The sequence below is a fragment of the Haliotis rufescens genome, unplaced genomic scaffold (genome assembly GCF_023055435.1).
Source record: "Haliotis rufescens isolate VD_foot unplaced genomic scaffold, xgHalRufe1.0.p SCAF_16, whole genome shotgun sequence".
Lineage (NCBI taxonomy): Eukaryota > Metazoa > Mollusca > Gastropoda > Lepetellida > Haliotidae > Haliotis > Haliotis rufescens.
Window position 1 is genome coordinate 1,130,378 of NW_025963846.1, and position 12,241 is coordinate 1,142,618.

The 12,241-nt window shown below is 43.3% G+C and overlaps 1 protein-coding gene across 2 annotated transcripts; it reads left to right on the top strand.

Moving 5' to 3' along the window:
- Positions 1-2,236: 2,236 nt before the first annotated feature.
- On the top strand, positions 2,237-11,468 carry LOC124126241. Of its 2 annotated transcripts, none has more exons than XM_046489629.2 (7): positions 2,237-2,337; positions 4,141-5,817; positions 7,181-7,285; positions 7,816-7,909; positions 8,455-8,918; positions 9,536-9,642; positions 10,791-11,468. In XM_046489629.2, exons 2-7 carry the CDS (start codon positions 4,146-4,148, stop codon positions 11,028-11,030), a joined length of 2,682 nt encoding a protein of 893 aa, XP_046345585.2. In that variant the 5' UTR covers positions 2,237-2,337; positions 4,141-4,145; the 3' UTR covers positions 11,031-11,468. The 2 variants fall into 2 exon arrangements, with proteins under 2 accessions (XP_046345585.2, XP_046345586.2); XM_046489630.2 differs by having other exon boundaries at positions 4,141-5,808.
- Positions 11,469-12,241: the final 773 nt, after the last annotated feature.

Below are 12,241 nucleotides of genomic sequence, written 5' to 3' on the forward strand. Positions count from 1 at the left end.
AATATGCTATTTTTGAAATTCATTTCTCCGAGTAGATATCCTAAATATAGATTTCAAAACATGTTGTAAATAACGCCGTGAGCGGTGATTTAGTAATGTGTAAAAAATGGCGACATTTACAATGTACCTAATTTTCAGAGGTCATTTTCAGTACTTTTGCTTGGCCTAAAATGCCAGTGGATGATATCACAGAACAGGAAATGTCCCACCTTATTCAAAATTGTGAAGTGTATTTGTGTTGGTGATGTATTTTGAATTTTATTCGACTTCAAAGTGAGGGTTGTAGAGGAAGGACATATATGTCCCTCTGGCATCCAGGGGGTTAACGCCGCAGTCAGCAATATTCCAGCTATATGACGGCGGTCTGTAAATAGACTAGTCTGGACCAGACAATCCAATGATTGACATCATGAGCATCGATCCACGCAATTGGGATCGATGACATGCATCAACCAAGTCAGCGAGCCTGACCACCCGATCCCGTTAGTTGCCTTTTACGACAAGCATAGTCGCCTTTTACGGCAAGCATGGGTTGCTGAAGACCTATTCTACCCCGGATCTTCACGGGTCTGTTCTTCATGTAAATGAAATACGAAGCGCTGTCACTATGGTAAACTCCGACGTTCATACAGTTTGTCCCTCACTCTATGAGGATTTATGCTCCAATGAACTCCCACAAGTGAAAGTTAATTCTTAAATCCCAGCACTAACTTTATCATTATGTTCAACATTCCTTAACCAAAAAGCAGAAGGGCAAAAATCACGTTGAAACAAACATGATTTTATCAATTTAACAATTCTAATAATCAAGTCGGTTTTAATTAAATAATCACTCACCAGCTTGTTAATTGAATTTCACAGGTTCAGTTGTTAATATACGTCTCGTCTGCTTCTATTGATGGAGTCTGGAATAACGCGCTTCAAAATCTCGTGCAACGGAAGTGGGTCCTGATTGGTTTAACTCCTAACCAGGATATCACGTGACAATGCTGACGAACACCTGCGTGAAATGTACAAGTTCTCAAAACCGATTTGACATGATATTGTGTAAACAGTCTACAACGTCATAGCCAATTTCAAAGACAGACTACGCTCGAAGGCCTTGCGCTTGGTGCGATTATTTACATCGTGATAATTGAAATATATGACTGACTGCGGCGTATAACAACACTCCTCCACACTCAAGCTAACTAACTCACACTGCTAGTAATATAATAACCACGAACAAACAGCGACGCTGCTTTGGCATTTGAAACACATGCAATACAGATCTCTGTGCAAGTTGTTTCTGTTCTTAATTAAAGATGCTAAATAGATATTTTAGATACGTTATGGTTAATATCACTGATCCCATTATCGGGACTGATTGAAACTGTATATTTACCATGCAACTCAACTTATCCTGGCTTACCAGTAGTCGATTGGGTCCAAATTTTTTTTGATCGACTTTCTAAAACTGCCCTATTGCATGTGCACAATAAAAAACTTACTACATCAACGTTCTCCTGTCCATTCTTGGTATTGTGAGACTTAATATGCAACTGTGTAGGAATGACTATAGTCATTGTTTGTATACATGAAACATTAATTTTTAAAAACACAACTAGGTACAGGTTATGGTTATTTGTTGTTTTACGCCGCACTCAGCAATATTCCAGCTATATGACGGCGGTCTGTAAATAATCGAGTCTGGACCAGACAATCCAGTGATTGATATCATGAGCATCGATCCACGCAATTGGGATACGATGACATGCATCAACCACGTCAGCGAGCCTGACCACCCGATCCCGTTAGTCACCTCTTTCGAAAAAGCATAGTCGCCTTTTACGGCAAGTATGGGTTGCTGAAGACCTATTCTACTCCGGAATCTTCACGGGTCTGGGTGGGGGACACCAGAAATGGGCTTCACACATTGTACCCATGTCGGGAATCGATCCTGGGTTTTCGGCGTGACCAGCGGACGCTTTAACCACTAGGCTACCCGACCGCCCCTCACCCTAGAGAAAACACCGCTGTCATGGTGACCAAACGTAGCATTCCTTTAATGAAAGCGAGAAAACCCTTTCCGTCATGAAGAAAAGCAGAGTCCATTGTATGATTCCGACTATATCCTGAGCATGTGCTTATGAATCAACCATGAATCACGGTCCATGAATCACTATCTAATATTGGGTAGAAATCCCCAGTGTATATAAATAGAAGGGGAAATCCGTATTCATCTTTAAAAATATAACTGCACAGCGCCACCTGCGTTATAATATGTTCGTATACCCTGGACTTACATTACTGATGATCAGTGATTAACTCCGATAATGGCATGACCAAGAAGGGCTGGTGAGTTCGTTGCTTTAGATTCCAAGAGATAAGGAGGACACCGTATAAATTTAAGGCAATGTGTGGGTGTTTATCAATATATATTTATATTACGTAATTTATTCTTAGTCTACTGTTTCCCAACACACGTATGTTGCCGAGGTGTTACCTAGCCTGTCCATATACCAATGTAATCGATCTCACACGATAATCACTTGGTTATTGTTTTCTTATGTTTGGAGAGAAGTGTCTCGTCATCTGAGGGAGCTGTGCCGATCAGCGGCGCAGCTAAAAGGATAATCCCCGAGATTAAACTGAAACGACAAACACAATGACATGTCCCGTGTTCACTGCATGACTCTTATCAATTATGGGAAACTAATATGAGACTTGATATACAAACATGAAGGACGCCAGATAGTATATTTTTTTAAAGATACCAGGATTTTTGACGATACTTAGTACGATTGATGCGTTCGTGTGAAAATCACAAGTGCACACCATGGTCGCGACCTATATTCAGGGTAAACCGAATGTAAGAATGATTTTATTGGTCAAGTCGACCAGCTGATCGCATCCGGGTTAATTCATCCTGCGCATATTTCATTTCTCTGTCACTCTCGCGTGTCGTATTGTCGTTTTATCATTTAAACTCATTTAATTCAGAAGACATGAATGAAGTTAAAGTTAATTAAATTACAATAAAATAATCCATGTCATTAAGATAGGGCAGTCCTAAAGCCTGCTCTGATTGTTTGTTTGTTTGTTTGTTTGTTTGTTGTTTAACGCCGTACTCAGCAATATTCCAGCTATATGACGGCGGTCTGTAAATAATCGAGTCTGGATCAGACAATCCAGTGATTGACATCATGAGCATCGATCCACGATCTATTGGGATCGATGACCCGCATCAACCAAGTCAGCGAGCCTGACCACCCGATCCCGTAAGTCGCCTCTTACGACAAGCATAGTCGCCTTGTATGGCAAGCATGGGTTGCTGAAGACCTACTCTACCCCGGATCTTCACGGGTCCTGCTCTGATTGAGGTCGGCGTTAGGAGTGCTTCAGCCAGAACGTTATCACATGCCACACATGAAATATAAATTCTAAACTTTTCTGTTAAGTTGTTCCCATTTTACCACAAATTCTTCTCATTTTTCTTTCTTTCGGCAATATACACCTAACCTAAAGGATACCACTTGCTTTATTAACATATAAATTACTTGACATGGTAATTATAATTGTGGTTTGATTGGAGAAAAAATGTCCCTGTAAATGCTGGAAAAAAGTATGCTTCAGACTGTTAAAAACATTGCCTGCCACAAAAAATACATTGTGTTTTACAAAAATAAGTTGTAAAAAATATCATAGTCCTAATTTTAAAAGAGAAATATCTGTTTTCGCAGCTAGTCTCCACGTATATCCCACCCTCTCAAATGAAAATAAATATTTAATTCCTTACAAATGTATATTTTGCTGCTAATCCTCTTCAAGTTACAGACATAATATCAATTTAAATATCCAATGTTTGAACTAACCGTTACAGAGTGAATACAAAGTACTAAGGTATGCCTACTTATATTAAATTACTGCTTTTGAAATAACATAACAGCAGGTAGCTGCACAATACTAGTGATATGTGTTTCAGTCACTCGTAAGTATCAGATTATATATACATTGTTTAACTTGTGACATATTCTGAAAGGTAATAATTATAATAAAGTATATAACCTATAGTCTACAGCATGGAACTAACTATATAGGTAACAGTTTTATTCACGTGGTAAACACGGTTAAGAACAGTATATCACTTTATATTCACAGCGAAAATGGACACAGGTGACAATAGTGATATTGAGGTTGACGCGCGTTTGGAAACTTCTTCACCTGATGGACAGGCAGAGACTAAACACTATGATGTGGCCTTACTGTTTGCCGAAACAGATAAACACCGTGCCTTGGAAATACTGGATGAAATGGAACAACTAACTTTAGTAAACGAAGAGAAACCAAAGGTTTGTTTGTACACTGACCTACCTGGTACATCATCACACATTGATGGAGGTAAAAACTTAACAAAAGTAGCCACTCTGATAATTGTGTTGGCAACTGAGAATCTTCAGGATGCTGAGGTGGCAAGGTTAATCAAGGATGAGGCGATTGGCAATACTAGACTGGCAAGAAAGTGTCACCCCGGGCTCAAATTCTGTGTCAGACCTCTCTATTTAGAAAGAGCGAGAAAGGACCACCCACCTAGTGGCCTCTCCACCATCACGCCTGTGGAATGGTACGACAAAGATTCGAAATTCTTTCAGCGAAACATCAGAATGTTACTGGAATACCACATTCCATATAGAAAACAGCGAGAGCGAGAATACAGACGTCAAAGACGTAATGTTGGTAACAGTTCTACGCAGTCCCAAGATGTTCCTGACGTTGCCAACATTGCTGTATCGGTTCAACCAGCCCATCAGCAAAGCCAGGAGAGCGACCTTCCATCCGAACGTTCACATTTGGACAGTAACGCAGCAGTAAGACTGTCATCTTTAAGTCACCACGCTGCTGAAAATCTTGGCGTCTACGATAATTACAATGGTGCCAGCGCTCATTCAAGTCAACAAAATGAAGCCATGGCAACACCAAATGAATGTTTTACTGATCAACAAATAAACAATAATGATCACGTGGGTCTGCAAAGCTTAGACACCATTGATTTAAACAACTGTAACAACACGAATGGGCCTTCGGTCCAGTCTAGAAGTACCAATGAATCTTCAGGTTTTGCAGCCAGTGGGAAATCGACCAGTGAAGGGAACAATAATCAGTCACCTGACTCTGCCATGGCCAAACGTAAGGACACTGCCAACAATTACATGAACCCAAGCGTCGGTACTCATCCTCCTGGCGTAGGTGAAAGTTACGTTTCACAAGATGGAGTTTCTAAAAATATCGATAATTCCCCGAATATGAATACTCCTGAAAACAGATTTACGGAGGAAGAAAGAAATCTTCCACTTCAAACTTCAGGGCTTAGAGAGGAACAGGGGCCAGGTACACGAAATACACTTCTAAGTTCAGGGAGCGAGACAGACGACGGCTCGATTGTGGAATCCGATTTGATGCGGGATAATCTGATAACAGATACCTCCTTCGCTTCAGTGCCGAACAGAGATTCGCAAAACACTACAGATCAGATTTACACCCGTGACTCTTCCTCCGATTCTGAACCTACCGACAAAAATGTCCCTCCAAATTACGGTGGAAAAGGCACAGAGTCTACTCAGACCACGGAGTCATTGTTGGCTGGGGCGAATGGAAAACATATGACGGCTGATCCGTTGAACGCTCACGTTCAAAACAAAGAAGGCGCTACATCCTTGGTGCAGAGAATTGAGCACGGGACAATGACAGAGCAGGTACTAACACATAGAGGACAGGCTCACACACGTACAGCGAGATGTGCGGCCCCAAATGACCCCAAGTTTGTTGATGGTGAGAAAGGTACTTTTATAGCATTATTATGTTCAGATTAAAATTAGAAAATGCAGCAAAGAGGGTTTGGGTGATCCTGGCACAGTCAGGATGGTAAGGCTGAGATACGAGAGCTGGCTGAAAAGTTCTAAGCCTAACTGTGAAAGACCCGTACCAAGTCGATGGTCTTCATTTATTTCTCCACATAGTCCCCTTCCAGGTTTACACACTTTTGCCAGCGATGCTGCAAGGCCCGGATGCCGGTCAAGAAGAAATTTTCTTCAGCCACCCTAAAAAAGTCATTCACAGCGGAAATGACGTCATCATTACAAGGAAAATGGCGACCGGCTAGTTCCTTTTCCATTTTGGGAAACAGGTGGAAGTCTGACGGGGCCAAATCGGGTAAATTAGGGGGGTGATCAATGAGTTGGAAGCCACAGTCATGGATCGCTGACATGGCAACCACCGATTTGTGAACAGGAGCATTGTCTTGGTGGAACAGGCCTCCTTTAGTGAGCATTCCCCGTCGCTTAGCTTTGATAGCTTCACGCAACTGTCTCAGTGGGTCAGCATAATATCTTCCATTGATAGTCTGGACTTTTTCAAGATAGTCAATCAGCAGAATACCCTTGGAATCCCAAAAGACTGAAGCCATCACCTTTCCAGCAGAAGGAACCGACTTGGCTTTTTTTTTTTTGGGGGGGGGGGTTGCTAGTGATTCCGGATGCTTCCATAGTTTAGACTGAATTTTGGTTTCTGGTTGAAAGTGATGAATCCAGGTCTCATTCATGGTTACAAATCGGGCCAAAAAAATCATCGTTATCTGCTTCAAAACGGCATAAATTGTCACGGGACGTCAGGAATCTGACACGTTTATGATCCGCTGTCAAGAGCTTTGGCACCCATCTTGCAGAAACTTTTGTCATTCCCAACTCGTTTGTGATAATGTGCTCAACCCGCTCATGAGAGATGCCAACAACACTGGCAATATGTCGAGTGGTCAATGGTCGATCAGCCATCACCATGTCATGCACCCGGGTAATGTTTTCCGGAATGGTTGCTGTTGAAGGCCTTCCTGGACGCGGGTCATCGTCAAGGCTCTCTCTGCCACGCTTGAATTCCGCAGCCCACTTCTTTACAGTGGAAGGGGCATCATCCCCTAAAGGTGTGTTTGAGTTAGCCCTTTCAGTTGCAGGTACTTGATGACTGCCCTATAGCCAGTTTTGTCCATTTCTAGTGATTTGAATGGGTAGGTTCACAAGATGGTCTGGTACAAAGACAATAATAACACTACAGTTGCACTACAGTTGCAGTTCATTAAATGATTATACTTGTTGGTGGCAAAAGTTTGTTTCAATCCGATTTAATTGACTTACACCACATTCTGTTTCAGAGCCTTATGGGGTTGTGGAGCCAAGAGTCGTTCATTACCATACTCACTATCATAGTGAAGTTCATGATTCTTCTCAAGGTGGGCTACCACAGCAGAGGCGTCCAGGTTTGCTACTTTTCCAACAGCCAGTATGCGTCACGTGTAAAAGTCTTTTATTCTACATTTATGTTTACGGGTTCCGGGTTCGAATCGGCCCCTGACAACCCATGCTAGTCGTAAGAGGAGACTAAATGGATCGAGTGGTCAGGCTCGGTGTCCTCGGCGTTGATCGCTGCTCACAATATCGGCCACTCAATTATTTACAGGCTGACACCACTTAACTGGAATAGTGCTGTGTGGCGTTAAAAAACAAACAAAACTCAATGTGTGATCAAGTTGACCAGTTTAACAATCTGCTTGTCGTAAGAGGCGACTAACGGGATCGGATGGTCAGGCTCGCTGACTCGGTTGATGCATATCATCGTATCCCAATTGTGTGGATCGATGCTCATGATATTAATCACTGGATTGTCTGGTCCAGACTCGATTATTTACAGACCGCTGTCATATATCCTGAATAGTGCCGAGTGCGGCGTTAAACAACAAATAAACAAACAAATAAAGAAATAAAAAGTATTGCACGTTTGATGATGCAGGTGCACAAGGAAATCTAAACTGGCGAACTGAGGCTCCTATTACTGTTATTGGATGCAGTAATGTACAGATAGGTGCCAATCAGAGGATAACAGGGTAGGTGACAAACCAAATACAATGCATTTCTCTAAAATCTAATTCACGCAAACTTATCAAGTCAGCCGTAGGATAATGTAAGTTGTAGTAACACCTATGAATCTCAAAACGGGGAGGGGCGGTCGGGTAGCCTAGTGGTTAAAGCGTGGTGTCCACTTACAGCAGCACCCGTGAAGATCCGGGGTAGAATAGGTCCTCAGCGACCCATGCTTGCTGAAAAAGGTGACCATGTTTGTCGTAAGAGCGGACTAACAGGATCGGGTGGCCAGGCTCCCTGACTTGGTTGATGCATGTCATTGTATCCCAATTGCATGGATCAATGCTCATGTTTAAGCAGTGGGGTGGTGAGATAGCCTAGTGGTTAAGCGTTCGCTCGTCACGCCGAAGACCCAGGTTCGATTCCCGACATGGGTACAATGTGTGAAGCCCATTTCTGGTATACCCCGCCGTGATATCGTTGGAAAACTAAATTCACTCACACAAAACGGGGAGACGTAGACATACACGCAGCAAGATTCATAACTTCTTTTTTTTTCAATGCGCAGAAGTCAGGCGATTCCCGAAACCAGTCCTGACATTCACAGTGGAAGTGACGCATCAACAACCATTCATCCTGAAAGTCCTCCACCACCCTATTCAATCGCTGACCCCAACCAAAGATGCGAACATCCCCAATGTGGAGGTAGTCAAGGACACGAGGTATTTCCTGAATCGATACAGGGCGGGTTTGACGAAACAACGCATAAACAACTGTTAAACAGTGAGGCATTCTCACAAGATGGACGAGTCTCCGAGAAGACAAAGCCACAAACTAGTCAGCCGAATAAAAACAATAATCCCGACTGGCTGCAAGAAAACGAGCCCGTAAATACTGATGGTGGGTCTTCCACGCCCGTATCTGGAGACGAGGAAAGTGGGTTTGCTGACGCCAGAGTTCAGTCTCCAGGCGTCCCAACATCAGATGCAAACCTTCCTTCTGGGGCTCCTGGAGGGAGGAGTGCGGGATGCGGTAATATCACTTTTTTTATCATCAGGTCTCGTGTAGAATACACCAGTTATTACACATCAATTCTAATTAACCTGCGTCAGTAATCAACGCTAGTGTCCATTTGATTTTTTTAAATGTTGTAAATGAAAACGACATATCTTTGATCATTAGAAATCTGTACTAAATGCGGGGGCAAGGGTGGCCCAGTCGTCTAAGGCGCCGCGATTCGCTGTGCAGAGTTGCGTCCCTTGGGCACGCCAGAAACCTTTGATTGTGGGTTCGAATCCCGGTTCGCCTCGATTATGTTTCAAGGTTTGTCAGCACCATACCCGTGCTCGTGGGTTTCACCGAAGTGGTAAACGTCTGAGACCTGCATTACTTCGGGCTTTCCTCCCACATTAAGCTGACACGCCGTGATATAACTGGAATAATGTTAAAAGCTCACTCACTGTACTAAGTGCAGGGTTGTCCAGACCACGTATGATATTAATTAGTAACTATCTCCATTTTCTCACTCGCATGATTTGGGAAGGAGTGTGTGCCGTGGGTAAGTTGTCGTACAACCAGCAAATAAGCAAGCCAGCATGAATACAATGTTTAACATTATTTCTGTGTATGTTAATGCTAATATATTTCAGATTTGAGCGAGATCTCGAGTTTGCTGGTGTCTGAGTTGGGCCCAGGGGATGACCTGCTTCAGATGCTGGACAGAGATGATGAAGAGGACACTGTCAGTGATGCATCTGTAAGGGACACATCTGATACAAAATAGCTATATGTTTTAACAGACATTTAGCTTCATAGTATCATAGCTTCATAGACTCGTGAAGATCAGGGGTGGAATAGGTCTTCAGCAACCCATACCTGTCATACAAGGCGACTATGCTTGTCGTAAGAGGCGACTAACGGGATCGGGTGGTCAGGCTCGCTGACTTGGTTGATGCATGTCATCGTATCCCAATTGCGTGAATCGATGCTCATGATATCAATCACTGGATTGTCTGGTCCAGACTCGATTATTTACAGACCGCTGTCATATAGCTGGAATATTGCTGAGTGCGGCGTTAAACAACAAACAAACAAAATCATTGCTCATAACATCAGTCACTGGACGTTCTGGTCAAAACTTCATTATTTGTTTGTTTTTTAAACGCCACACAGTCATATTCCAGCTGTATGATGGCGAAGGTAATAGAGTCCATACCAGACAATCCAATGATTGGCATTATCATCGATCTACACAATTGGGATACGATGACATGCATCAACCAAGTCAGCAAGCCTGACCACCTGATCCCATTAGTCGCCTCTTACGACAAGAATGCGTTGTTGAATTCTAACCCGGATCTTCACAGGGGTATAGCTGGAATTTTGTTGTGTGTAGTGGGTTTTTGTTACGCAAAAAAAGCAGCTTGCTATATATGGCTACTAACGGGGTTACAGTACTAAATAGTGAACATATATATCTTGCTGCTAATTTTTTGCGTTACAGTGAGTGAGTTGGGTTTAACGCCGCTTTTATCAGTATTCCAGTTATACCGCGGCATGTCAGCTTAATGTGGGAGGAAAGCCCGAAGTGATTCAAGTCTCAGACGTTTACCACTTCGGTGAAACCCACGAGCACAGGTATGGTGCTGACAAACCCGGTACCATAATCAGGGCGAACCGGGATTCGAACCCACAATCATAGGTTTCTGGCGTGCCCAAGGGACGCAACTCTGCACAGCGAATCGCGGCGCCTTAGACGACTGGGCCCCCCGTGCCCCCTTTTGCGTTACAAGCACCTGTGGTTGAGTGTGGTGTCAAACAAGAAACACGCACATACTTGGACTAATCATTCATATAAAAATTCAATAAATTGTACACCGTAAATAGATATGTTATTTTATTCAGGACAAAGGATCAACAAGCACATCCGAAAGGTTAGGAAGGAACAAGTTGCCCAGGAGGAAGAAGAACTTGAGAACAAACCCACTTACGCCCACTGATGATACAATCAACATTCCATCAGACGTGTTTTGTAAGGACTCGAGACGGGCTTTTGTATACACAGAAGCAGGGAAGCAGCTGTTAAAAGATACTTGTATTGGGGCCTCTCCTGATATCCATTTCAGTGCCTCGGACCAGGACTAATAAACCGTCATCTGTAAACGGTTGACTAATACGGGCTTTCCCTAATGTTCCAGAACAGTTGTCTTGCCTTTTCGTGTATTTGTGACGGATGTCACCGTCGGGGCAAATACACTCACCTTTTCGCGAACACTTGGTGCCGACTACTTGGTGGGAATCGTAGAGTGGGCTCTGCTTTTAGCAGAGATTTCTTATGATTGCGGAGGGGCGGTCGGGTAGGCAAGTGGTTAAAGCGTTCGCTCGTCACGCCGAAGACCCGGGTTCGATTCCCGACATGGGTACAGTGTGTGAAGCCCATTTCTGGTGTCCCCCGCCGTGATATTGCTGATGTCACTCACTTTGATTGCGGAAAAGATTTTGTCACTTTTTATTTCATTAATTTGTGATTTGGTAATTTACTTTCTACCAACTGTGCCATATGTAATAAAAAAACAACTTATATATTTTATTTAACGTGGTATTCGTATAGGTAATGGCAAAACACAATTCATGATGGTAAATGCGGCTATAAACAACTGAAACGGAACTACTGTAGGTTGATGAAGCTGGTTGCTAATTATTTTTCAACATCTGTAGTAGGACCCGTGAAGATCCGGGTTAAAATAGGTCTTCAGCAACCCATGCTTGCCGTAAAAGGCGACTTTGCTTGTCATAAGAGGCGACTTACGGGATCGGGTGGTCAGGTTCGCTGAATTGGTTAAAGCATTTCATCGTATCCCAATTGCGTGGATCGATGCTCATGATATCAATCACTGGATTGTCTTGTCCAGACTCGATTATTTACAGACCGCTGGAATATTGCTGAGTGTGGCGTAAAACAACAAACAAACCAACAACAAGCCAACCCACCGGAGTGACGGATTCAACCTGATAGTACAAAAACGAACTCGCAGAAGTGATGTCATCATCATTTGCAAAATGCTTGTCAGACAGTTCTTTCTTCAAGTTTGGGGGGCACGGGTGGCCCAGTCGTCTAAGGCGCCGCGATTTGCTGTGCAGAGTTGCGTCCCTTGGGCACGCCAGAAACCTGTGATTGTGGGTTCGAATCCCGGTTCGCCCCGATTATGTTTCTAGGTTTGTCAGCACCATATCCGTGCTTGTGGGTTTCACCGAAGTGGTAAACGTCTGAGACCTGCTTCACTTCGGGCTTTCCTCCCACATTAAGCCGACACGCCGCGATATAACTGAAATACTGTTAAAAGCGGCGTTAAACC

What these genes read in the sequence shown, in the direction of transcription:
- LOC124126241 (XM_046489629.2), top strand. Translation starts at nt 4,146, where the DNA reads ATGGACACAGGTGACAATAGTGATATTGAGGTTGACGCGCGTTTGGAA. An exon ending in ACCACAGCAGAGGCGTCCAG is followed by an intron (nt 7,286 to 7,815) that starts GTTTGCTACTTT and finishes TTGATGATGCAG; the next exon opens with GTGCACAAGGAAATCTAAAC. An exon ending in AGGGAGGAGTGCGGGATGCG is followed by an intron (nt 8,919 to 9,535) that starts GTAATATCACTT and finishes AATATATTTCAG; the next exon opens with ATTTGAGCGAGATCTCGAGT.